At 35.6% G+C, this 27,924-nt stretch overlaps 1 protein-coding gene across 2 annotated transcripts; it reads right to left on the bottom strand.

The window, feature by feature from the left end:
* Positions 1–480: 480 nt before the first annotated feature.
* On the bottom strand, positions 481–27,641 carry LOC132551216 (tripartite motif-containing protein 2-like). 2 transcript variants are annotated; one of them, XM_060215330.1, is made up of 3 exons: positions 27,628–27,641; positions 2,477–4,514; positions 481–2,096 (listed from the first exon to the last, which is right to left on the bottom strand). In XM_060215330.1, the coding sequence occupies exon 2, from the start codon at positions 4,510–4,512 to the stop codon at positions 2,482–2,484; it is 2,031 nt and encodes a 676-aa protein (XP_060071313.1). In that variant the 5' UTR covers positions 4,513–4,514; positions 27,628–27,641; the 3' UTR covers positions 481–2,096; positions 2,477–2,481. The 2 variants fall into 2 exon arrangements, with proteins under 2 accessions (XP_060071313.1, XP_060071314.1); XM_060215331.1 differs by lacking the exon at positions 27,628–27,641 and adding an exon at positions 9,955–9,981.
* Positions 27,642–27,924: the final 283 nt, after the last annotated feature.

Below are 27,924 nucleotides of genomic sequence, written 5' to 3' on the forward strand. Positions count from 1 at the left end.
GGTCGATACAATCATATTTATTGTTATTTCTATAATGTTAATAACTAGGTGACCAACTTTCCCAATTTTAACAAATACTCGAACTTTTCTTATAAATAATAAATATTATTTGAGGAAGAACAGGATGGGGAAGGCCGGGGGATTTTCAAAAAATTAAAAAAAAAAGGTCATGTCTGTTATTAACAGCAATTTTGTTTCTCTGATGATAATCCTGAAGTGTCAAATTTATCCATCTTGTCTCTGTAAGAGCTGTATTGCAGAGTTATCTGCCCTTCATCAGGTAATGACTGTTATGTCATTAAATTGTGTGAGAAAATTACATTGTTTGCTATTGACACTAACAAACAAATGATGATACAATCAATAACTCAAAAGGGCAAATAATTCTGCAATATAATAAAAAAAAAGACAGAATACATCAAACCAAATTTGATTGATTTTTAAAAAAAAAAAAGAAAATTTTTCTGAAATACTGGCAAATATTGAAAAAATCTTTATTCTCAGCAAAATGCTTTACATCATGAAATATTTCAAAAGTTTTATGAATTTTTGGTTGTCATATTATGAGATGTATTATCTTGAATTGTTATTTTAATTTGCAATTTTTTCCCCAAGGAAAAATTTCTATTTGAAAAATGTGTTAAGCCAGCTAAGTCGGAAGCTCATTGGTCAGGGATATCAGTGCCTTGTTGGTGACAAATTGAATGGACATTCTTATATGACAACTAGTTAGGAAATTATGTATGATGTTTCAATAACTAAGTTATCGTTACCTTCATGAGACAATATGACCAATATGATGTATATTAGCATAGAGGTACATGTGTACGAGACGGTAGTAAGTTCAAAGGACTATTTTGGCTGAAGTATAATTTTATAAACACTAAGGTGGAAAGTCAGTATGTTGAGAAGGTGATAAAATCACAGTGAAAACAGATCAAATCGGTGATCATATCGCATTAGAGGGAAAAAAGTATTATCCTGTGAAAGTTGATTCAGCTACGCGTTGTTTAAAACCTGGTCTGAGATGTTGTCTAGTCTACTAGCCTGTACGTGTATGTGGTTTCAAAATGGTTGTAATGTGAGATTTTCTATACTATATGAGACATGTTTAAGCCTAGACACCTGTTATTTGTTATCTATTACTGGTGAATTTTTTTTCTGAAAAATGTAAAAAAAAAAAAAAAAAAAGTGTATACATGTATATAAATTGAAATCTGGTGGCAAGCAATGCAAAACATGACCTTTTATGGATTAGTGTTGATACAGAGTAGGTTAAATGATTTTTCAACAGTACATGAAGGTCAAATGAATATTTCAATTTCCTGATGCTTTATATGGAATGGGCTCAAAGTAATACCTGTAAATAACAGTTGTTTATACAGTAAACAAAACATGTATTTTCAAGAGGAATTTAAAAGCAAACTGAAATATCAAAATTCGATCATAAATTGAAAAATCTTATTTTTTTTTTTAGAAGTAACCTTGTTTTCTTGGTACACTTATAAAAGAGTCATCTTTTTTTGGGGTTGTTGTTGCTGTTGTTGTTATTTTTTTCAGACATTTTTGATTCCCATGATTGAAGTGTTTTCTGCTTTTCTCACTAAGACAGATGGAACTGCACCTGGAATACATTTGTATATAAAACATTGCAGGTCATTCAGTGAAGATATGAAAGCAGATCCTTTGAATTCTGGAATGATGGATTTCAATATCCTTTTGCGGTCTTAGTTCTTAGAACCATGTGCACAGTCTGGTTACCAGTGGTAAGCTAGATTAAAAATTTGGCTCCTAAAGGAGATATATATGTAAATTGTAACACACATATTTGGTAAATAGTCTGGTTTCAGTGTGGTGAAATAAATTGGTGATATTTAAATCAAGAATCATAGCTGCTAGTCCTTGCTGGATTGCCATGGAAACACTAAATTATCACAACAGGTCCTCCTTTTTTGAAGTTGATCCATTTTTAGTAAGAATTAACACTACATTTTGATAATTTCCATGGAAACGTCAGACAGAACAGTCCATTTTAGTTTCGGGGGTAACCGTTAATTGGCTGGATATGACATGACTAGGTTCACTATTATTGCAACCTGGAGAGAAAAAAAAAGAAGCAAAATGGATTTTAAAATGTTTCAAGAGTAATTTGAATCAGCACAAATTGATCAAAATTCATAAAATGTTGTCCATATTTGTTCAAATGATAATCATGACAGCAGAACAATTTTTAGGGAAATGTTATAGAAATTGAAATGACACACACCAAGTTCACTCATGCAGATTAACAATTTTCATCGAAAACAATAATTGTATTATTTTAATTTTCTCAGACTTCCAAACAGAATGTTTTTAACTTAGAATTAAGACTCATCTATTTTCTGCTCAGAGCAACAAAGTCTAAAAATAAATTCTTTCAAAACAAGATACCAACTGAAGTAATTTTCTGTAAAGCAGTTGACAAACTAGGCCTCACCTGCATTACTTGTACCTGTACTTCTTCAGACAGTCATTGCCGAGGTCAACAACAAAGACATGATGGTCTGAGGTCGTAGCCAGGCCGCTTGGTCGTCGAAGTTTGTCATGGAAACTATCAATACAAAACTGCAACTTTCCACTGGAGTTGAGAACCTGGATGAAGCTTTTCCCCTTTTCTGTTTTTGTAGCAAGAATGAAGCCACCTGCGTCTACACTGAGTCCACCAAACTGGCCTTTGCTTTGATCAGGAATGACTCTAGAGAACTTTCCATCCTTGCTGAACACTTGTACTCTATGGTCAGCGACTAGAATTTCATCACATTTGCCAACAGCAACTGCACACATAAGTTTGAACTGTCCTTCCTTATCTCCTTTTCCTCCGAACGTGGTGTTGAGTTTTCCATTGCTGTCAAATATGAATACTTTATTGGCACCGTTGTCGGCCACAATGAACTCTCCTTTGCTGTTGACTGCAATGTCTATTGGTTCCGTAAAATCAGGGTTACTAAACTTCTTGACCAGTTCCCCATCTTTCGTTACCACTGTGATGTACTTTGTCCTCCAGTTGACCACAGCCAGATTACCATCTGGTGTCAAAGACAGCCCAGTTCCACTCTGATTTTCCAGTCCTATAGGACCTATATGTCCCACAAAGTCACCTTTAGGATTAATGACCTTGATGCGACTGTTACCCGTGTCAAGAACATAAATATTTCCAGCCTTTTCTGTGACAACTCGGACTGGTTGAACAAATTTTTCCTCACCAGATCCTCGGGATCCGAATTTCCACACAGGATCTTTATGATCAGTAACATCTATCACAAATGGGCTTCCTTTGATTGGACGATTAAAGATACTGACAAAAACCTTGATCTTGCCAGCTTTCGGTGGCACATATTGCACTTCATAGGTTCCATTCTCATGATCTCTGATTTTTGACTCGACAAGTTCACCCCGATCTGTACGCACTTCTGCTGTCACTGGATCAGCGCCACTGGTTCGTGGGTTGCCATGGTAATCGACTGTTGTGACCTTGACTGAAGATTTTAAGTGCGTGATTGCTTCTCCGATTTTTCCTGTACAGAGGGATGGAAATGTTGTGCTTACTTTGATTCTACCGAATTCTGTCAGAGCCTTTGAAATGTCTTTATGTGCATTGTTGTGTTTACACTCATATTTGATGAAAGAGTTTTCCCTTGGTTCTGAAAGTGACGTAGTAGTATCTAACTTCTCATTCAAGTCACCGATCTTTTTAGTTATGTTTCTAACCTCCACTTGGTATTGAAGCCCATCACATTCAGCTTGGACTTTCTCCTTTTCAGTCTGGATCAAATCTAGTTGTTCTCGGAGAATCTTTCGTTTATCCTCCCGAATTTTACGAACCTTTTGTAAGCATTCATGACGTCGTTTATCAACAGAAGCGATGAGATCTTGGAAGGAACGGTTGATAAATTCTACAGTTTTTTCTACAGATGACTCCAAATTTTGAACTTCTGAGGACACATTGTCATAAGCATGGTTTAAGTTTTTGATACATAAGTGAGCCTTATACAGCAAAATTTCTGACATTCTTTTGATTGCGATTGAGAACGGTATCACAGTATGCTCACTTGCTCCCCTCCCATTATGCTCCCCGCCAGTGCACTGAGTGCAAAACACAGAATCACAGGTTTCACAAAACAAAAGTTCTTGCTGTGGATGGGAGGAGCATTTCGGTATAACGTCCCGCCTTTGTTGTGACATAAGGTCCAAGAGTTGGTTGACGATGAAACTCGGAGGAAACGATGTAACTCCTCCTCTTGGAATTCCAATGTGCTCACGACAAATCGGACATCGGAAATAGCCTGTGTCTGTGAGTTGTGCCTCAACAATACGCTGCAGACAGCTTTTACACACAGTGTGGGAGCACGGGAGGAGTTTGGGGGAGCACTCGAGGTGGTCATATACACACAGACATGTCCCACATGTCAGGAAGCTGTCATTGAAATCATCGTAATTAATGGACACTGTCTCAACGAGAGTAGATGACATCATATCTGAAAAGACAAAAGAACAGAAAATGTCATTTTCACGATAACATAAAGTCGATGTTAATCTTACTGCGAATTGTTCTTTTACATCTTGGCATATGCCGACAGACCTGTCTAATACACCAGGGCACACAATCAGGAGCTTCTATAAGAAGCATCTGTTACCCTGACATTTGAACATTATATAATGAAACGAACTCAAAGCAAGGTTAACTGTTGTAGGTGACCTTATCATAAAAGATGATCAAATTCTCTACAAAAAAAAGGTCACTACAGTTATGTCATTGAAATAGTTGAAGATTATCTGAAAATAGTTCCAGCGACCATGACCTTTGAACCCTAAAACACAAATTCATCCAAGACATTATTAGAGTTGACCTTTGAAAAAAGCATCATTCAATCCTGAGACTTCGTAATGATGATTATAGAGTGATGGCGTATTGATTTCACTTCAGGCAAGAATATGTCCCGATCCCTTCGTAAATTGGTGGGGAATGAAAAAAAAAAAAAAAACAGTTATGCATTGCTGTATTCCACCTAATAAGCCCATCTGCCCCTATAAGCAGAGCTCAACCTTTCTTCACAAAAGCAGACGGGTGCGCTAATTCATCAAAACTTATTAGAAACTTACCCCACTGATCTGTCAATTCAATCTTCCGCCTTTCTTGGCTACATAAAGATATGTTAATACGTAAAACATTTCTATTCTTTCCACAAGGATTTCAAATGGGAACTTTTCACCTGTACAGAGTTTTGTTAAGCATATTCCTTTCCTGTTGTTGTAAGTGCAGAGTGCACTTACTAGACAGAATAAGGTTTGTTTATAAACCTCATCTTCACTCAACGTGTTTCTACTATTATAAAAAAGGCTGTTACAGAAACATAACAAAAGTTTTAAGGGAAATGTAGTTAGATAGTTTAAGTCTAGAATATCTTGGCAACAACAAAACAATGAAACACACCATTTCTTCCCCCTGTGTTAGACTAGGTTTTCACACGATCTATACGAGTTACATCCAACGGGAGGTAAAAAAAAGTATAAACTTCACATAACACTTATATTTATATAACACAAAGTCCTGATAAAAAGTGTTATATATTGATTGTATTTCATCCTGGAAAACTGTGCCAAGTCGCTGTCAAGGAAGATGGTTCGGTGAGTCACATTCTGCTGCAGGCCACTTTATACGTTTTACAATCGATAGTGTTGTGTATATCAGAAATGAGTGGTGTTGGACTTGTCTAGTATATTAATTCAAGCTACAGAAACCGTTGATGCATACATATATATATATATATATATCTTATTTACAATATAGATGCAAGGATTGGAAGGACTTATTTGTCATGCTTCTTACCTTGGCACACTCTTGGTAATGCATGTGACCTTGGAGTTATATCCTTGTGATGTAGGTAACCTTGACCTTGACTAGATGTACTGACCTGATTTATTTGTAATGTAAGTGAGCTTGACCTATCTGTTTGTGATTATTTGACCTTGATTTATTCCTTTGTGATGTATGTGACCTTGACCTATTTATCTGTGATATATGTGACCATTTCATCATCAATTTGTAATGTTTTTGACCTTGGCACTATTTCTGAGATGCCATGACCTTGGCCTAGTTATTTATGATATATGTGACCTTGGCCTATCAGTGATGTATTTGACCTTGAACCCTTTTATGTGCAGTAATTATCAATGTACAAGCAGTCTATTCATTATAGATTGATAGCTGACACCTACAAGATTATTACCATCACACACACTAACGTGATGACCTGGCAGCACGCAAACAGTCAGTTGTGTCATGAATTACTAACATACTGTATTTGGGGCATCGGTTGTTTGTTTGCTAGCTTTACATGTATCAATAAGTGAAAAGCCAGAGTCATTTTAAGAGAGGGTCTCCTTGTAGAAGGCGATAGACACCTCAATGAACAAGATACGAGAGGTCAGTAGCTTGGGTCTCCTTGTAGAAGGTGATAGACACCTCACTGAACAACATACGAGAGGTCAGTAGCGTGGGTCTCTTTGTAGAAGGTGATAGATAACTCAATGAACAAGATACGAGAGGTCAGTAGCTCGGGTCTCCTTGTAGAAGGTGATAGATACCTCATTGAACAACATACAGGAGGCCAGTAGCTTGGGTCTCCTTGTAGAGGGTGATAGATACCTCACTGAACAACATACAGGAGGCCAGTAGCTTGGGTCTCCTTGTAGAAGGTGATAGATACCTCATTGAACAACATACAGGAGGCCAGTAGCTTGGGTCTCCTTGTAGAGGGTGATAGACACCTCAATGAACAAGATACAGGACAAAGCAAGGCAAAGTGACTTGCCCAAGAACACAATCACAACCATACAGACAGGTGCGTTTCTCAGCTTTTCAAGAACAAAAACTGCCAGAGATAGGGAGCATCAAACCTTGAATTGCCACCTTAGGTTACATAGAACAGTAACTTAACAGACTGAGCTTCCCTTGAGCATAAACTACATTGATAAAAGCAGTTTGTTTTATCATTTGCTTTACAAATATTATGACAATCTGATAGCATTACTTAAAAAATTAAATCCATTTTTTAAAAGAGCAAATCACCATCTTGTTTCCACATCCCTAAATCACCTCGATATTTCAAACCTCACTGTATGGATTTGATCAGTATTTATAATGTAGATCAGAAATCTTTGGATGCTGGACACTCTGACTCAAACATCTGTTACAAACCTAACAACCCACTGAATACATGAAAAACATGCAAATGTTCTATCAACATAGATCACACTCATGTAAACATCTGCTGAAAACGAGATATTTATTGTAAACTCTTACAACAAGTAAACACTCGCAGAAACTATATACTGCAAACACCTGCAAACACCACAAACATCTACTGCAAACACCACAAACATCTACTGCAAACACTCACAGAATCTATCTACTGCAAAAACAACAAATATCTGCTGCAAACACCACAAACATCTACTGCAAACACACACAGAATATATTTACTGCAAATACTCACAGAAGATATCTACTGCAAACACTCACAGAATATATCTACTGCAAACACACACAGAAGATATCTACTGCAAACACTCACAGAATATATCTACTGCAAACACTCACAGAAGATATCTACTGCAAACACTCACAGAAGATATCTACTGCAAACACACACAGAATATATCTACTGCAAACACACACAGAAACTATCTACTGCAAACACACACAGAAACTATCTACTGCAAACACACACAGAATATATCTACTGCAAACACACACAGAATATATCTACTGCAAACACTCACAGAAGATATCTACTGCAAACACACACAGAATATATCTACTGCAAACACACACAGAAACTATCTACTGCAAACACACACAGAATATATCTACTGCAAACACTCACAGAAGATATCTACTGCAAACACTCACAGAAGATATCTACTGCAAACACACACAGAATATATCTACTGCAAACACTCACAGAAGATATCTACTGCAAACACTCACAGAAGATATCTACTGCAAACACTCACAGAATATATCTACTGCAAACACACACAGAAACTATCTACTGCAAACACACACAGAAACTATCTACTGCAAACACACACAGAATATATCTACTGCAAACACTCACAGAATATATCTATTGCAAACACCACAAACATCTACTGCAAACACACACAGAAACTATCTACTGCAAACACACACAGAATATATCTACTGCAAACACTCACAGAAACTATCTACTGCAAACACACACAGAATATATCTACTGCAAACACCTGCAAACACCACAAATATCTACTGCAAACACACACAGAATATATCTACTGCAAACACTCACAGAAACTATTTACTGCAAAAACAACAAACATTTACATCAAACACGCACAGAAACTATTTGCTGCAAACACCACAAACATCTATGTCAAACACTCACAGAAACTATTTACTGCAAACACCACAAACATCTACGTCAAACACTCACAGAAGATATCTACTACAAAAACAACATCTACTGCAATACAACAAACATCTGCTGCAAACACTCACAGAAAACATTTACTGCAAACTCTTATACCACTTTAAATACTGAAATGAAATATCTACTGCAGACACTTAATACAACCACTGCAAGCACTCACAGTATATATCTTTTGCAAACGACAACTACTGCAAATACTTGCAACAAATATCTATGGCAAACACTCACAGCAAACACATATAACAAATAACTATTGGAAATACCAACTGTAAATATCAAGTGCAAACACCCTATAACTATTTCCTGTAAGTACAGTACTCACCACCAATATCTATTGAAAACATCATGTAAAGGACAACAAACATTCATTGCAAACACTCATTTGTGAATTTACTATCAAACCCCACTGCAAACATCTACTGCAAACACACACAACAGCTATTTACTGTAAACACTCCTGTCAAATCATTCTAACAATATTTCATTGCAATTATTCACAACAAACTTTCTTTTTTCTTAAAATCTATCAGTTTTAAATATTCTTGATTGTTCAATGTCAACTTGATCTTATTAAATTTAATACTTCTGTATTTAATAAATTTAACACTTTAAAATTAAGTTTACCCAATTTTACTCTTTGAAATTAACTTAATTTGATACTTTCAAATTTAATCAATTTCATACTTTCAAGTTTACTTAATTTGACACTTTTAAATTTACTAAATCTAATACTTTCATTTTTTACAAATGAAACAGACATTATTGAAAAGTCTATTCAAAATGTGATTCTAGCATGCACAACAATTACATTTTGTGCCATCTACAACATGTGCATCAAACAAATTGTTTTTTTGCTTTTTTTTTTTAAAATCATATCTCCTCAACACAGCAAACTCTTGAGAGATTAGTTGCACAATCATTTCTGAAGATTTAAATTCATTTATTATTACTATTTTCAACAAATATCACTTTAAACTGTATAACTGGTCACGTCACACTGTAGCCATTTTACAACAATTTCATTTTACAGACTATATTTTTGTTTGTTATTTTTTTTTTTTTACATTAATTCCAGTATTTTTGAATAAGCTGAGATCATGGACCATCCTGTTGGGCCTTCTGCATGTTGTTCAGTCAGGTTTTTACCAGCTTTTTAAAGGTGACCCTACCTTAAAAAACCTCTAGCTTGACTCACTTTCATTGGCTAGATTTTGTTTGTATATGAGTAACATTTTGGACCGAAAGAGTTTCTCCTTCTACTTATGCTATTGGGTCCAATGCACTTTTTTATACAGAGTTATGGCCCTTTATTAAGTTTGAATTTTAAGTGTCCTTATCATACAGCATATTTTTGTTTCTAATTTCATTTATAAATGATTGTGCAACAGTATCCCAGAAATTCCATACTACATCATAATCTAGCCACACATGAATTGTTACTTACACTCCGTTACAACGTAGTGGGAGACAAAACCCCCTCCAGCTAAATCTTTAGGCTCTGTAAACAGAAGTAACAGATCATACTAATGATGTAGGATAAATTTATTGATTACCTTCACCTGTTACTTGTCAACCAATCGATTGGTTTAATTACCATCCAGACATTATCAACTCTTAATCAGCCATGTAACATGTGGATAAGATAACGGTGCAGTTTAACGTTTAGCCTAAAGCTTAAAATATGAGAAATGTGCATACATATTTGTCATACAATATTTGTATCTGTTTCAATAAAAACAACACAATTAAAAAGAATTTTAAATGACTTTAAAAAAAATTAAGTATTGTATTACAATAATGAAAAAGTTGCAGGAGCAATATGTTACAGGTTTTCAAGTTTACACATCTAAAAAAATTACTGCAAAGTAACACTGGTTACAGTAAATTTAAGGCAAAGGTCTGTGAAATAATATGATTAGTTTTACATTAATTACAAAATATGAAAATATTTTCTGATCAACTGTTGCCGCAGTTAGATATGCAAATTGATGATATATGCTTTCTCCTAGGATTAATATATACTTAAAATGTTCATATCTACAGGTATAGTGAAATTATATACTGTGACACAGTGACTCCATATATCTGGTACTTATTCATAACATTCGTCTTCTGGCAAATTTCTAGTACCCATCCACAACCATCCTGTAAATCTCTAGTACCCATCCACAACCATCCTGTAAATCTCTTGTACCCATCCACAACCATCCTGTAAATCTCTTGTACCCATCCACAACCATCCTGTAAACCTCTTGTACCCATCCACAACCATCCTGTAAATCTCTAATACCCATCCACAACCATCCTGTAAATCTCTTGTACCCATCCACAACCATCCTGTAAATCTCTTGTACCCATCCACAACCATCCTGTAAATCTCTTGTACCCATCCACAACCATCCTGTAAATCTCTTGTACCCATCCACAACCATCCTGTAAATCTCTTGTACCCATCCACAACCATCCTGTAAATCTCTAGTACCCATCCACAACCATCCTGTAAATCTCATGTACCCATCCACAACCATCCTGTAAATCTCTTGTACCCATGCACAACCATCCTGTAAATCTCTTGTACCCATCCACAACCATCCTGTAAATCTCTTGTACCCATCCACAACCATCCTGTAAATCTCTTGTACCCATCCACAACCATCCTGTAAATCTCTTGTACCCAAAAAAGACACAAAAATGAAGAGCACCTTATGCAATATTGCCAGCTCATTATATATCTTATTTCTTATTCACGGACATACAAATCATTCTCAAAAAACCTGACAGCAGCCATCAAACAGGTGCTCCTGTGTATCGTTAATTTACAAACGTATTCAAATGCTGACAAATATTCCAGGAATTACAGCCAACAATTGAATGTAAATTAACATAAGCAATAAAGCTGTCAGATTACCTGGCTGTGCACACTAAAAGGTAAAAACATCATTACCAAGGTTACAATATTCTTCATCTCACGGCTATAATTGTGTATCTATTACTGCACTGTGCCATCAGACATGTGTTGGCTAATCAAGACACAACCACAACATAATCATCATAGATCATTAAAACATAAAACACCCCTTCTGTATTGTCATCAGACATACCACTACCAATCTAATTAGAATAATCTTCTATACGAACAAAAACTGTAACCTGGTGAATTTACAATCTTCATCAGCAATTTAATCCTTTGTCATAAAGAAAATCCATCTGTCAAATATTTTAATTCAGGTTTTTCTGAAACCCTTTTACCAATGTTGTTGAGGATTTCTTGTACTTATAGTGCCCTCCAGTTGAACTGACTGGAATATTCCAAGCGAAGGACAAAACTGTTGTCCTCTCTGACATTGTAGGTAGGGAGGTAACACAGACACAGATGTAAACCTTGGGTAGCACTTTAGTACATGTTAAAAAATTCCAAGTCTAGAGGGAAAAATATACTGTAATTCACTTAGATTTCCCAAATACTTTACTTCACAAATTTTTCTCTTCAGATATATTTGCCATTACAGGATTTTATGAACGCTGATCTAGGAATGACTTGAAGTTCTTGAATGAGGAGCTAGCTATTCCAGACAATGACTCCTAAAGACTCAGATAACAATTTCAACATAGATGTCGTCAATCATTTTTGTACAAATAATCTCCCCATGTATCAAAGCGAGGTATATCCCATATGGTACTATTACTACAAATGGTTGGAGTATTCCAAGCACTAGACAAACTGTCCTCTCCAGCATTACTGACAGAGACAGGTGCTAAGTTGTAGTGTGATTTGGGATCACTTTGAGACACCAGACAAAACTGTAGTCCCCTCTGGAAGTTCTGTTTAGGGACTTACAGATGAGGACAAACCTGTAGGCCCCTTTGGTAGTTCTGTTTAGGGACTGACAGATGAGGACACACATGTAGTCACTACTGGTGGTACTCCGCGGGGACTGACAGATGAGGACAAACCTGTAGTCACTACTGGTGGTACTCCGCGGGGACTGACAGATGAGGACACACATGTAGTCACTACTGGTGGTACTGGTGGGGGACTGACAGATGAGGACACACATGTAGTCACTACTGGTGGTACTCCGCGGGGACTGACAGATGAGGACAAACTTGTAGTCACTACTGGTGGTACTCCGCGGGGACTGACAGATGAGGACAAACCTGTAGTCACTACTGGTGGTACTCCGCGGGGACTGACAGATGAGGACAAACCTGTAGTCACTACTGGTGGTACTGGTGGGGGACTGACAGATGAGGACACACATGTAGTCACTACTGGTGGTACTGGCAGGGGACTGACAGATGAGGACACACATGTAGTCACTACTGGCAGGGGACTGACAGATGAGGACACACATGTAGTCCCTGCTGGTAGTACTGGTGGGGGACTGACAGATGAGGATACACATGTAGTCACTACTGGTGGTACTGGCAGGGGACTGACAGATGAGGACACACATGTAGTCACTACTGGTGGTACTAGTTAGGGACTGACAGATGAGGACACACATGTAGTCCCTGCTGGTGGTACTGGCAGGGGACTGACAGGTAAGGACACCTGTAGGCCCTACAGGTAGTACTGGCAGGGGACTGACAGGTAAGGACACCTGTAGGCCTTACTGGTAGTACTGACAGGGGACTGACAGGTAAGGACACCTGTAGGCCCTACTGGTAGTACTGGCAGGGGACTGACAGGTAAGGACACCTGTAGGCCCTACTGGTAGTACTGGCAGGGGACTGAGAGATGAGGACAAACCTGTAGGCCCTACTGGTAGTACTGGTAGGGGACTGACAGATAACGACACCTGTAGGCCCTGCTGGTAGTATTGGTGGGGGACTGACAGATGAGGACACACCTGTAGGCCCTACTGGTAGTACTAGTTAGAGACTGATGGACATGGAGCAAACTTATAATTTGTAACCTCAGGTAATAATAACACCTTAGAGAATACTGTGGAGTTCTACAGGTACAAGGTCTTCTCTAGGATTCGATCACTGACCAGCCTTACTCTCAATCAATCAATATTAAGACAATTTATCCACAGACGAGCAGTAGTGTTCTAATTGTGTTACACAGGTAGTTTAGTTTATTATCACTTTACGTCCTATTAACATCAAATATCATTAAGGATAATGTAGGTTTGGGTGGTGGAGGAATGTAGGCGAGGAATACCACTGACACAAATGTAATTCTTCTCAACTTCAATGACAGTTGAAGTTTATCAAGCGTATTGATCTAACTCTGGAAATCTGCATCACCAATACCTTACAGGTTCTACTGAATTTTCTTAGCAGTCACATGAACTTTAAGACTTTTCAGTGATAAAATTAATTACATATCACATAAAATAATGCATTGAACATTTTTTTTTAATCCTTGATATGTCCCAATTCAATAATAACATGAACAAGTCCTGTTGCCAAGACTGATCAGAGAAGACAATATTTCCTACTAATAAATATCAATAAAACCTTGAATAAAAAGACTTGCTGTCCAAATAAATTTAAAATGAAAGGTCAAAAGGGCAATAACTCTGCAAATGTCATGGTATTGATTTTCTAGATATGACAGACATAACTGTGAAAGATGGTGTCTAATTTGTAAACCTGACAATAAAAGCCCAGCGATGACATCGAAAGTTAAGGATAATTTGTTTAAACAATTATATTAATTCTAGGTGTTACAGAGGACATTTTTATATTCATTTTTGACTAAAACATAAAATTGCAGATTTTACCCACTATATATGTGTTACTTTAAATTCTTTAAGTGAAACAAACTAAACCTGCATTTGCTTTATAACTCAAATATGATGTTTCCGTCAATGATTAACAAACAAGGAGAAATCGATCCTAGTTACCTTGGCAGTATAACATCGATCACATCGTGTAGGTTAGGTATGTGATACAACATATAGACAAACACAACACTGACATCACCATCAACATACATTGTGGCGTTTCTTCTGCCGACGTCGACATCTTGAGAAGAAAATGCTGATATCTCACCAAACACACGAACCAATGAAAATGTTGCACCGTTGTACACTGTAGGCACAATAGAATTACGTAATGGAACAAGCTCCATGAAATAAAAACCAATATCCTTTCTACATCAGTTTCGGGCAACGCTTTCCACTGGGCGTTCGATTAGTTCATTATCGATGGCTTGTTGTGAGAATGCTGGTGTCTGCTCCACAGACTTAACCAAGTGCATTTGAGTATTGAATATTTCCATTCATAGAGCTCTGTTAGTTATTTAAGAATGGGTCAGAATCCTCGCCCAACACTGGGTCAATATCTGACTTTTCACCTCCACTTCTTTGTGTAATTCTATATGGCTCTACAACATGTCAGTTGCATTACTAAGTTGTAAATATCCATATATTTGAAAAAAGTAAACATTTGACTGTAAAATTCTACTTATTTTGTAGAAATCAAAATTTCAACTGCAAAAGTCCACTTGCTTTTAAACTTGATAAAATGTTTCATTGTGAAAATTTGATTTCAAATTTCAAATAATTCTCGTGTATCAATTTTTGACGTCAAACATCAGATATTTTATCTTTAAGTGTCAAATATGACATGTACTCTGTAGACTGACCTTTACAATTATTTCACAGTGATGGACAAACTGACCACAGTCTTACTTCACACAATATCTACCGGCCCTCTGGATACCCTAGCTCTCCACACAACTTACTACCAATGTAGATGGGTAAGTGACAACAGTTAATCCTCGGCTGCATTTCGCCAGACACCAATTGCTAATTAAAAACAACAAACTATACTTATAAATCCATTATTCTTGACACAAGTAATCAATCCATCTGTAGTTTGTTCAATAACTATGCACTGGATCCGACATTGAAATAGATTTTTCACAGTCTTAGCGTAAATCCATCATGCACATTCTTGGTAGCCATCAAGATAGACAGATCCTGGTCTTGATTGTTCTCCTCGCTCTGTGTTCAATATTTGTGTACGGATGGACACCAGAAAAGTTTACGCATTACTGAGGATGGCAGAACACCCGCAATTATATATTAGCGTCACTGTGTCACTGTTACGACGTAGTTCCTTAACAAACGTACGCCCACATTCACAACCACACTTACGCAGCAAAGTCCTATGCCATCGTGTACTGTTGTTCAATACACACAAATCAATATATGGAAATGTTTTAGCGGTGTTTTTTTTTTTTGGCATGTCACGGGTTTCTGACTTTCGATATATGAATCCGTCTCACAAATACAATTAGATTGATATGTATTGACAGACATTGTTCACATTCCATCAACGCATTTGATAACCTAAAACGTCTACAGGAACAAACACCAACATCACCATGACATTTGGCATGTATCATATACATCATTGGCATAAAATATTGATGATGTTTGAACAACACTAATTTCATTCTGAATTTCTCTCTACCAGTAGGTTCTATGTATATTTGATTAATGCAAAGATACAAAAAATATAAAATTACTATCCAACATGCCAATCAGAAATAATGACAATAGATTGTGTATTTTTCTCCATTAAATAATTATGATGTTTTTCCGTGTATAAGGATAATCTACTCATTCCATCATCGATTTTTGACATATGAGATGATTAAGTCTATTTAGGAATGATAAAATAATGTACATTAGCGCTGACAAAAGAATTTCTGCCAGCGTAAACATCGTACAAATATAGGTCACGATTAAACTGATATTATTAGTCCTGTTCCGTTTGAACTTCTATTAAAAGTGTTTCCTGTGTCTTTTATAACAAATACTTATACAGGATTAAGTTTTATCTCATTTACCATTCAAAATTTTGCCACTAACAAAAAAATTTTCAACATCTTTTTCTTTTTCAATTTTTAATTGTGCATCATTTTAAAAACATTTTCAATAATTTGATTTTCAACAATTTTTTTTCAATTTTTAATTGTGCGTCATAATAAAATAATTTTCAATAATTTCATTTTTGACATTTTTTTTCCAATTCTAATTGTGCATCATATTAAAAACTTTAGAATATCACAATTACTGGTAAAATACATAAATACTCCACAGAGTAATGATGGTCCTCCATCCAATTCTACTGTGTACACTTGTGTAAATCTTTAATTCTTTCATATTTTTGACCTTCAATCATAAATTTCGAGTTCATAGATTTTGATTCTGATGACATGTATGTATTTGCTTTCTTCTTTTTTAACCAAAGGCAAACATTTATAACAATCAAAAACTGAAATATCAATTATCAAAGAGCTGTTACGTGAAAAGAGTTCTATTTGCAAAGATAAAAAAATCAAATTCAAAGCTGCATTTTTACAGAGTATTCTCCCTTGTATATAGAATATAAAGCAATCTACATGATTATTTTAGTATTGAGTTACTTCCCTTGGTAAGATCCAAACCATTCAATCTTATGTTGTGTAATGTTAATTAATAAAGATATTAATATATAGAATTCTTGCATTTTCTTATTTTTTTTTTACATTTCAAAATACAGTTTATCCAAACATTAATTTTATGTCGTACATCATTTTCCTGAGATGTCCAATTGTAACCTTACCATGCTGTTGAACTATTTAATAAATTAATGATAAATTTCATTCCGACAGCATTTTTGACAAGATGTATCTTTGTAGTGTGGGAATTTCTTTGTGTGGGTGCATAATAAGAATTCTCAATGATGGAAGAATTTTGACCAAATAGTAATTTCATAATTAACCCTTCTCTAACGAAATAAGAGCCCCTAGGACCATAAATAACAGGCCTAGCTGTCCAGCTTCACTGTAGGCCTAGTTTGATGACCTAGTTTTTACACCATATTCTCACACCAGAGCCCCTCTGTGATTAAGTGAGTGACAATAATTAGCAGTTATGCAAATGACCAATTGTAATAATGGGTAATGGAAATCAAGGCCAAAGGCAAAAAAATGGTTGTTTCCGATAATTCTCAGCACAGTTAAAAAATTTTATATGAGTTAATAACAACGATAATCTTTATTTTCTGATGATAAACACGTTTAGTCAAAGCCTACACTACCACATCATCTTCAAAAAATGTTTAAGAGTTATATGTAAGTTTTCCTTCTTATTTTTTTCATTTTGAAAAACTAGTAGAATTCATTGTTAAAATGTTTCCATATTTCAGTGTATAATGAACACTTGCAATTCCAACAGTGTGTGAATTTTCAGTGTGAATCCTTCCTGGTTAGAAGCTGTAGTAAATTTCAACCCAATTTTCATAATATAATAGACTATTATTAAACTGCAAACAAATATTTTTTTTCAAGATTAATTTCTGTGTTTTAAAAAGTTCCATCCTTTAAGGATGTTCACAACAATAAGAGATATGTTTGTCTACTAACACTCCGTATTTTTTAAGTTAGTCTCAACAAGTTTTACCTGTAATTCTTTGTCATATTTAAGATAAACTTTTAAAGACTAATTTTTAAGGATAAAATTCATCATCTCCATATTATCCAAACCAGACAAATCAACTTGATTCAGTTTTTTGAAGAATGTATTTAACGGGATTAAATGATAATATTTCATTATTTATTTTCCATGTGTTTGGTTTCGGACAAGCCTTCTAATACTTAAAATCAGACTATTCACAAAATCACAACACTTTTTAAGAAAAATTTACAAAGATTATCAACTCTAAACTATCACTGGTTAACACTCGCTGTTGTGTCAACCACCATTCCGTATTTGGATCGGAGATGACCGAGTTCATCACATGACATTTCGGTAAGTTTTAACACTTGTCACGTTGAATCAGATTCACACTGATTCATTTGAAAATGCATGCCTTGTATGATCTATGGAAACACCCATTACACTGAATTTATTTTATCTAACTTTGCATATTTTAAATCGCGAATTCTTCTCTCAGTAATTGAGACCTCTCCACTTCAATTTGGAATCCGCCATCCTTGTTATGATTTTTAAATTTTCCAGCATCGCACATGCACAAAGACATAGTTTACAATTTCCGAACAATAATGATTATTAATTAGTGTTGGGTCACTCCTAATTCATCTTAATTTTTTGACGCTTTTTAATATAATGGTTGTGCAAACTTTTAAATGTTGCAATTAACTGAAAGTGCACAAATTTTACCAGAAATTTAGCTATCATAATACTTTTTATCAGTTATGAAATGAAAATCTAACCATTCAGTTTTTTTAACAATTTATTTCCTTGGCCTAAATGATATATCCTTTGCCACTAATATTAAACATTACCATGCATTAACTTAAGGTCGACTGTTGAATTTTTCATCACGTCCTTTGCTCTAGCTTGCTGGTTTACTACCTAATGTTTTTCCTAACACAATTAAATCGCAACACTGGACATTTCTTGATAATGAATAATACCCTCATTATGCTAATCAGGAAATATGAGTGACAATGGACACTGCAAAATATATTTAACCATGAACATGATATTTTATGAACAAAAGAGTTTAAACAATGTACATTTAAAATAACTCTAAAATGAAACAAGGAAATCGGGCAATGAAAGTTGAATAATTAAAAATTTGTCAAAGTTAAGAAAAATTGACTTACATGTAATTCACCCACAAAATAAAAATCATTTTATTTTCAAATCAGAATTTTCACATCTGTTACCATTGATATTCCCGTTTGATATCAGTTGACAATAATTATCCTGGATCAATCCAAAGTATTTACTTTCTGTTTATTTAAACAAGTGATTGACATTGACAAACACGTGTTACCAAGGCTACTATGTGATGAGGATATATAATATTGACACTTAGGCTAATTCTCGGCCACTTTCTTTAGTCCTTGGCATACAACCATAACACAAAACTACATTGATTAGTCAAAGTGTAAAAATGAATCTGCTAGTTACTAATTACTTTCAAGAGCTTGCCTTTCACTTGAAGCCTGATTAGTGGGATTTTTTTTCCCTCGAGGACAGAAATTTCAAGAGAAAAAAGTACAAAATTTGATTCAATCATGACCAGTTTGCTGACACAGCTTGCTTGCAGCTATTTTTTTGTGCGATGTATTTATTGCTGAGTTTGTGACTCAAAAAGCAAATAACTTGATTAATACCTGTTCAAGGAATTCACAAACGTAATTACGAGAATTACTGTTTTACTGATGTGATGCAATAATGCTAAACCTAAATAAAGACCTTAATTGTAATCAGAAAGAATGTTAAAGGTTTTCCAATCATATATCGACCTCACTATTTGATATCAAAATATTGAATTTGCTAACAGTGTACTTAAGTAATGGACATATTGGATGACAATTACTGACATCAACCTAATCAAACTGACAGAGTTGTCTCCCATGTTTAATTAAACTGTTACCAGGAGGAATGACCGATGTTTAACCCCTCATTAACTGTCTTCCTACAGGGCACACTAATAGGAACATTAATATTTAATCAATTCATCAACACTAATATGATTTCCAGATAATTGTTGAATATAAAACTTGTGTTTCCAGGTTGGATTTTGTTTTCATGGACTCTATTTATTTTACAGAAGCAGAAACATTAAAAATAAGATTTCATTTCTCTGACATGTTATTCCTTTACATTTCTGTGATTTTCCGGTTTTTTTTTCTTTCCTTTTTTGGAATGTCCACTCATTCATTTGTTAAAAATAAACCTTTTTTATAGCAAAACCTCAATAATACAAGCAACCAAAACTGAAAGTAGTAAGTGTGTCGTTAATTTCATGAAATGGAAACTTATGTAACATCAAAATGTTGGACTTACAAACCACTAAAACCCTACAGCAGGTTTCCATCTTGCCGTCCCATGGGTAAATTATAAGTGAAAATCATATCAATGCATGACATCTAGAATATTAATCTAACACTTCTGACACCTATATTGGGATAACCTACCTGACACCTATATTAGGATAACACACCTGACGCCTATATTAGGATAACACACCTGACACCTATATTAGGATAACACACCTGACACCTATATTAGGATAACACACCTGACACCTATATTAGGATAACACACCTGAAACCTATATTAGGATAACACACCTGACGCCTATATTAGGATAACACACCTGATGCCTATATTAGGATAACACACCTGACACCTATATTAGGATAACACACCTGACACTTATATTAGGATAACACACCTGAAACCTATATTAGGATAACACACCTGAAACCTATATTAGGATAACACACCTGACACCTATATTAGGATAACACACCTGAAACCTATATTAGGATAACACACCTGACGCCTATATTAGGATAACACACCTGATGCCTATATTAGGATAACACACCTGATATCTATATTAGGCTAACACCAATATCAAGCTTAATAAAACACACTGATAAATTAATAGGCTAACAAACCTACCAGTATCTATAACAACTCCTATTGTTCAAACCCTCAGTTAACATCTCACACACGCCATCCCACTAAATATGGATACATTGTTCAAACCCTCAGTTATCATCTCATACACACCATCCCGTTAAACATGGATACATCATACACGACCTTCACTAAAGTTCACTCAGGTGCTGAGTTGAGCCAGGCAAAACACTGACCGTTTGACCAGGTATAAACTTTAGCGGTCAGTCAATACATCAGTAAACCGGTAATCATCTCATTTCCAGCAATCTCTGTACTGACCTGAGCATTCCCTGTTGTAGCTGAATTAATGTACATAAGCTTTACTGTAAAGGTATAAAGCTCCAGAAAGACCACCTACAGATGTACGTTTGTACATTAACGGATTAATTCTACCGGACTAACAACACCATTATCTGGCCGGTTAATCAGTGATAAGTGAATATTCTTCAAGTATAAATTAAACAAAATTGGGAAAATTCTTTATCACAGCTATAGATTTGCTCAAACAAGTTAAATTTATATTGTTTGAGAATCAATTTTGCTTTAAAAGGCCTTGCTTTCCAGTGTGGCTACCAACTGAAATTTTCACTAATCACCGATTAATTCTGACCAAGTTTTCAACAACTGCACAAGGCTTAATTTGGTATACTGCAAAAACTTAAATTTTGATGAAATGATTTTCGTTGATTTTGTGGGTTTTAATATTCATATGTCCGTGAACTGCCATAATTAGTCTAAGTATGAATGAAATATTTTCAAAAACTCACCAAAAGTTTTTGAAAACCCACAAAAATTTTGCCCTACAAAAATATGTGATTTTATAGTCAGTTCAAAATAAACTAAATAAAGTCTGTTAGACATGAAAGCTCCAGTCACTTAAATGTTAAGTTCCAATATTAGTGTAAAATTTCAGATTTTTCTTTGTTTATTTTTCAATTTTGATCAACTGGAACAAATTAACATGTGAGATTTTGAATTTCTTGCTAATAATTCAGGAGACAGTTTGTCTAAAATGTTTGAAAATATAGTCTCTACGGGGCCAATTACCAAACATTGCAAAATTGCTGTAGCTGTTATAGGCAAATTTCAATACAAATGCAAATTGAAGGAAATACATTATAAATTCAATTAATGATTTGCAGTCAACAGAAAACAGGTTTTCTCAATGTAGGATGAGCTGGCAAGTTTGCATCATAACATTATGGAAGTTGTGACAAAATGGGAAATAATTGTAACTTGTATTTTTGCATATTTACAATTCTTATAATTGGTAACTTTAATTCCCTTTAATTAATAATTAGAGAAGATCATCTAGAAGTTCTAATACACCTGGTACTTCTTACTACAAAGAGGTTGAGAAAAAATAAATGTGAAAATGCATAAAAGTTTCAAACATCTGCGTAAAAGCGTGTAAAATGCTTTTAGGATATTGTTTCCGCAGGTACTTACCAGGTTAAGTAAACAACATATTTCCATTGTTATCCAGAAGGCATTTGTATCCAGACTCTCTAAAACAAGACCTTAAAAGCTACATGTCGGATATGCACTGGCAAGCTTACTGCTAGCGATAGGACTCTCATCTGGGACCAACACAAAGCTCTGTTGGAGGCTGACTGAGTGCTAGTGTGTATCCAATGGCTCACAATTCACAATGCTAAGTAAATATGTCCAGCAACAACTCCATTCCATTCCCGATAATCGACCCAATTTATGACGGGGTTCCCTTGTGAAACCATCAATCAGTATATAGATCATACCATTAATGAGAAGGTCAGTTCATCAGGGCAAATATAACCTGGTATATGTATAATGTATTTAACCTGAAAATACACAATACTACATACCAATCAACCATTTAACCACTTCTAACATAGTGTTAATCGTGTGCCGAAAATAGACATGTTTGGCTGATTTTTAACAATGCTTGACTATGAAGAAGTGGATTGGTTGATGAAGGTTTACTTAATAACCAGAAATTGATAAATATTGATGAGTGGAATATTTAGAAAATAGATAGAGGAACAGAAATATTTAATAAAAGGTGAAGAAAAAGTTTGACCGGGTAGTGACCAAAGCCATTACTTAAAAGTATGTTCTGCTAGAACATGGTGATATTCTCAATGAGTTTTTCATGTTCATTTTTAGGATTCCCTAAAGTCAAAGAATTGTTTGTCCAGCCTTCAAAAAAAGGCATGTTGTGAAAACCACAACAAGCTCTTAAGTGACATAGGGACAATCGATCTATCACCTACAGATATTCTGAGGGCAAGAGATTGGGACAACTCCCGTGGTACCCAAAGACACTCGAAGGGCAAGATATTGGGATGACTCCTGTGTTACCCATAGACACTCAAAGGGCAAGATATTGGGATGACTCCTGTGTTACCCATAGACACTCGAAGGGCAAGATATTGGGATGACTCCTGTGTTACCCGTAGACACTCAAAGCAAGATGAGGGACAACCCATCTGTCACCTACAGACACTTAGAGTGTGAAATGTTGGGATGACCCATCTTTCACATACACATCCATTCTGAGAGTGAGGTTTTGGGACAACCCAACTTTTACGTACAGACACTCAGAGGGTGAGATTTTCAGAATATTTGTCTGTTTTAATGTATCTAGAGATATTAGGACAACCCATCTTTGACCTTCAGACACCTCAAGACTGGGATATTAGGACAACCCATCTGTAACCTACAGACATTTCGAGGCTGGGATATTGGGACAACCCATCTGTGACCTACAGACGCCTCGAGGCTGGGATATTGGAACAACCAATCTGTGACCTACAGATACTTCGAGGCTTGGATATTGGGACAACCCATCTGTGACCTACAGACATTTCGAGGCTGGGATATTGGGACAACCCATCTGTGACCTACATATATTTCAAGGCTGGGATATTGGGACAACCCATCTGTGACCTACAGATATTTCGAGGCTGGGATATTGGAATAACCCATCTGTGACCTACAGATACTTTGAGGCTGAGATATTGGGACAACCCATCTGTGACCTACAGATACTTTGAGGCTGGGATATTGGGACAACCCATCTGTGACCTACAGATATTTTGAGGCTGGGATATTAGGCCAACCCATCTGTGACCTACAGACACCTCAAGGCTGGGATATTAGGATAACCCATCTGTGACCTACAGATATTTCGGGGCTGGGATATTGGGACAACCCATCTGTGACCTACAGATATTTCGAGGCTGGGATATTGGGATAACCCATCTGTGACCTACAGATATTTCGAGGCTGGGATATTGGGATAACCCATCTGTGACCTACAGATACTTTGAGGCTGGGATATTGGGACAACCCATCTGTGTCCTACAGATATTTCGAGGTTGGGATATTGGGATAACCCATCTGTGACCAACAGATACTTCGAGGAAGGGATATTGGAACAACCCATCTGTGACCTACAGATACTTTGAGGCTGGGATATTGGGACAACCCATCTGTGACCTACAGACACCTCGAGGCTGGGATATTAGGACAACCCATCTGTGACCTGCAGATACTTCGAGGCTGGGATATAGGGACGACCTGTCAGTTTCTTTCAAACAGAATATACTGGACTTATTACACATCTATGGCAAACAGCACAACTGATTTCAAAATAATCTACTCTGCATCCTGCAGAGTCAACTTGGAATGGATTTAAGCTGATATCTAAGGCTTCTTTTTAAACAAGCCTTGATCAAATGCATTCAGTTCATACTGATAATTCTATGTCTATTCAGCTGTATAAATGAGAACCATCGTGCAGGGAATTAATTCTATAACTCCCATGCCATTCCCAGTCAGCATCTCAGCACTACATTCTCAAAGGATTCAAGAGTTTTTAAGCTCTGCAATTCTTAAATTCCTGTTGCTAAGCAATACACCAAAACAACTAGGAGGTCATGTATAACATGCATCTATAGTAACTTTATCAGAAAGTTACAACTTCAAAAATGATAATTATGTTATTTAGCACTATCAAATTGTTTAAACTAGACACGGGGGAAATTTTATTTAGGATTTCTGATCTTCATTTAATAAGATCAACAGTTTCATTTACTGCCAGTATAACTGAATCTGTACAGTTGTGAACCACAATGTTTCCCCATATGTCAGAAGTTCACATATATTTGTCTACAAAACTGCAACCAACAGAATAATATTGACCTTCGTTAGAATATAGAGGGCATCAAATTGATAATATTTTTCCCTGATACAAGCCTTTTTGATTTAATAATACACACAAAGACATGCAGGGTATTGATTTTCCACTGCTATAAGCTATTCTAATTCAATAAAATAACGTCTTGTGTAATATTTTTTCCCAAATAAAAAAAAAACTAAAAGTGATATTAATTCAATAATACAAAGATCTGTAAGATAATGTTTAAGGGAACATGATCTCAATGTTTAAATGGTTTACAAAACCAAACAGCTGACCTGAGCTTGTATCTCCCAATCAATTATTCAGCATCATCTGGACATGAAGATTTCATTACAGAACACAAAAGATAATATGTTTACTTCAAATGGCTCTTATATATTAAGAATAATCTTACGTTTGAATACATTATTGCAATATGATCAAATATTGATAAGCATCTGTGTGTATTGACCATGTAAAATAAGACTGATATGTATAAATTACACTATCTATACAAGAGGTCTATAGCACCTGTATCAATCACCTGGTTTAGTATGGTATGATTTTAGCTTTATCCATACTGAAGTTTAAGATTTTAAAGGTTTATTTAATTTCTCTCCTGGGTCTTGACCCTCTGCCCCAAGGGAGTCAACAACCCTTAGGCTTTCTACAAATGGAATTCATTTCACCTATGGATGCTCCAGACAAAATTTGGTCTAATACAATAATCCCAATCAAGGAACTGCCTCCATTTTCTCTATTCGGCCTTATCCCTGTCCTAAAGGGGTGTGACCTATATAACGTTAATAGTTTTTACCAAATGAAAAACAAAAAAAAAATTGAAATATTCTTCCCCCAATGAAATGCTCCACCGCTGAGTAAGCTTAAAATAACCAGTCAACACAGGATAACTTCTCTGCAAGTAAGATGTCAAAACCAGTTTATTGCTTCAACTCCTATAACAATACCGAGGTCATCCTACAATCAGCCCTTTGGTAAAACATGTAATTTGTTATCAGAAGAGTGAATAAAGACTTATTGCAGAAATTCAAAATTTGAAATAATACAAGTGGGCTTATTATCATGAACTGACTTTTTGCAATTGTCATACATTGATCCAACAACACAACATTTTCAGGGAAGACTTCAATTGCATAAATATGTAACTTGCTTTCACTCAATTCTTGAGTGTCAACATTGGGCTGACGAAAATTTTGTGAATCTGAAGAATTGAAAGAGACATTTCAGACTTAAGGGTTGATAACCCAGAACCTGTATGCCTGTCAGCACAACCAAATCATGTATGTACCTGTTGCAATTTTTTCTTTTTAAATTAATTTCTATTCCACTCTTTTGACAAAATTTACTTCTGATTTTCACTACAACATTATTTTTTTAAATTCTAAACAAGTTTAACTGTCCAATGAATGAGCTCCTTTCTTGATTCACCGAGTCAATAGTCAGTGACTTTAAATCCACTGAATGACAAAGATTTCATACAACAGTTGAGATGATATAATGATAGTGCTCACAGATGACGGGTATAACACGAGTCAAAATCTGTATTACCAGATACAAACACAATGCATTATCAGAACCAATCTGGTAGGTCTGAAAAATCTTGCATTAATATAATGACTTGGAATTTAAAATTCACAATATTTGAATTTTAGATCAACCACCTTAACCCAGAATAGGTCTATATATATAAATACTCCAACTCCAAGGCAAAATAAAGCCATGAAATTAACAATTTTTTAAAATACCTTACGATGCTTTCATTCATGAAGAGTATTTGATTCTACCATATCTGGGTGTTGAGAAGAAGATTTTTGAAATCCTTGTCAATTTGATCCCTTTTGGCCCCGCCCCTCAGGTACCTGTAGGGTGGGGACTGAATAATTCACAATTTTGATTCATATTAGGCCAAGGAAGGATGCTGCAAAATTTCAATGAAATTGGATCAGGGGTTTTCAAGAAGAAGTTGAAAATGTTAAATTGTTTATGACCGCACAATTCTGGATGAAGGTAATCGCAATAGGTCACCATGAATAAGACTTTATCTCAGGTGACCTATAAACAGAACACAAAATCAATATTTCATGAAACATAAATAATTGTATAACTGAAAAAAAATAGACCTTTGATAATTGAATAGATTAAGAATATCCTTAGAATGTTGTTAGTGACGATATGTTTATGTGGGTATAAAATGATGTTACACTACAAAACAGCCAACCAGTACCCAGCAATCAATAACTACAACAGGTATACACAAAGGGGAGAAGCCATTTTAATACAAATACTAGCTAATTAAAAACGATAATGCAAGAATGCAACCACAAAACAGGCATCATTGACAACTTGCAGAAATTTCTTATATGTACCGTTTGTCATTACCCTGTAGACATGTAACATCATAATTACAGGTAAGAAATATTCCCACAGGTGTATACATCAGGTATGTCAACATACATGTATGGTTCTGCATAATTTCTACCTGACAGGTATGCAGCAATCAGACTATGCATGAACAGATTTGCTAAGGTGACAACCTTACCTGTAAGTAACGGGTGAGCCCTGAGCTCTAAATCTCCGAGTGTCACTTGACCTCTCCGACCTTAGAGTGGCAGCTGCAGCGTCTGTCGTCCTGGGAGATACAATCCAAGATGCAGAATTTGACGAGGCTTGTGATGTCATAAGCTTGTGTTTTAAAGACATTGGCATCAGATTCTGCCAGAGATATTCTTCATTATCATGAAATCCTGTTTAGCCTAAGCATGCTCTTCAGAATGGAACAGCCCGATTATTTCCTGGTTTTAATAAATCCAGCGTAAAAATAGCCACACGATCACGC

This window comes from Ylistrum balloti, unplaced genomic scaffold (assembly GCF_031769215.1).
Source record: "Ylistrum balloti isolate Yb309-2 unplaced genomic scaffold, AGI_CSIRO_Ybal_v1 Utg370186, whole genome shotgun sequence".
Taxonomy (NCBI): Eukaryota; Metazoa; Mollusca; class Bivalvia; order Pectinida; family Pectinidae; genus Ylistrum; species Ylistrum balloti.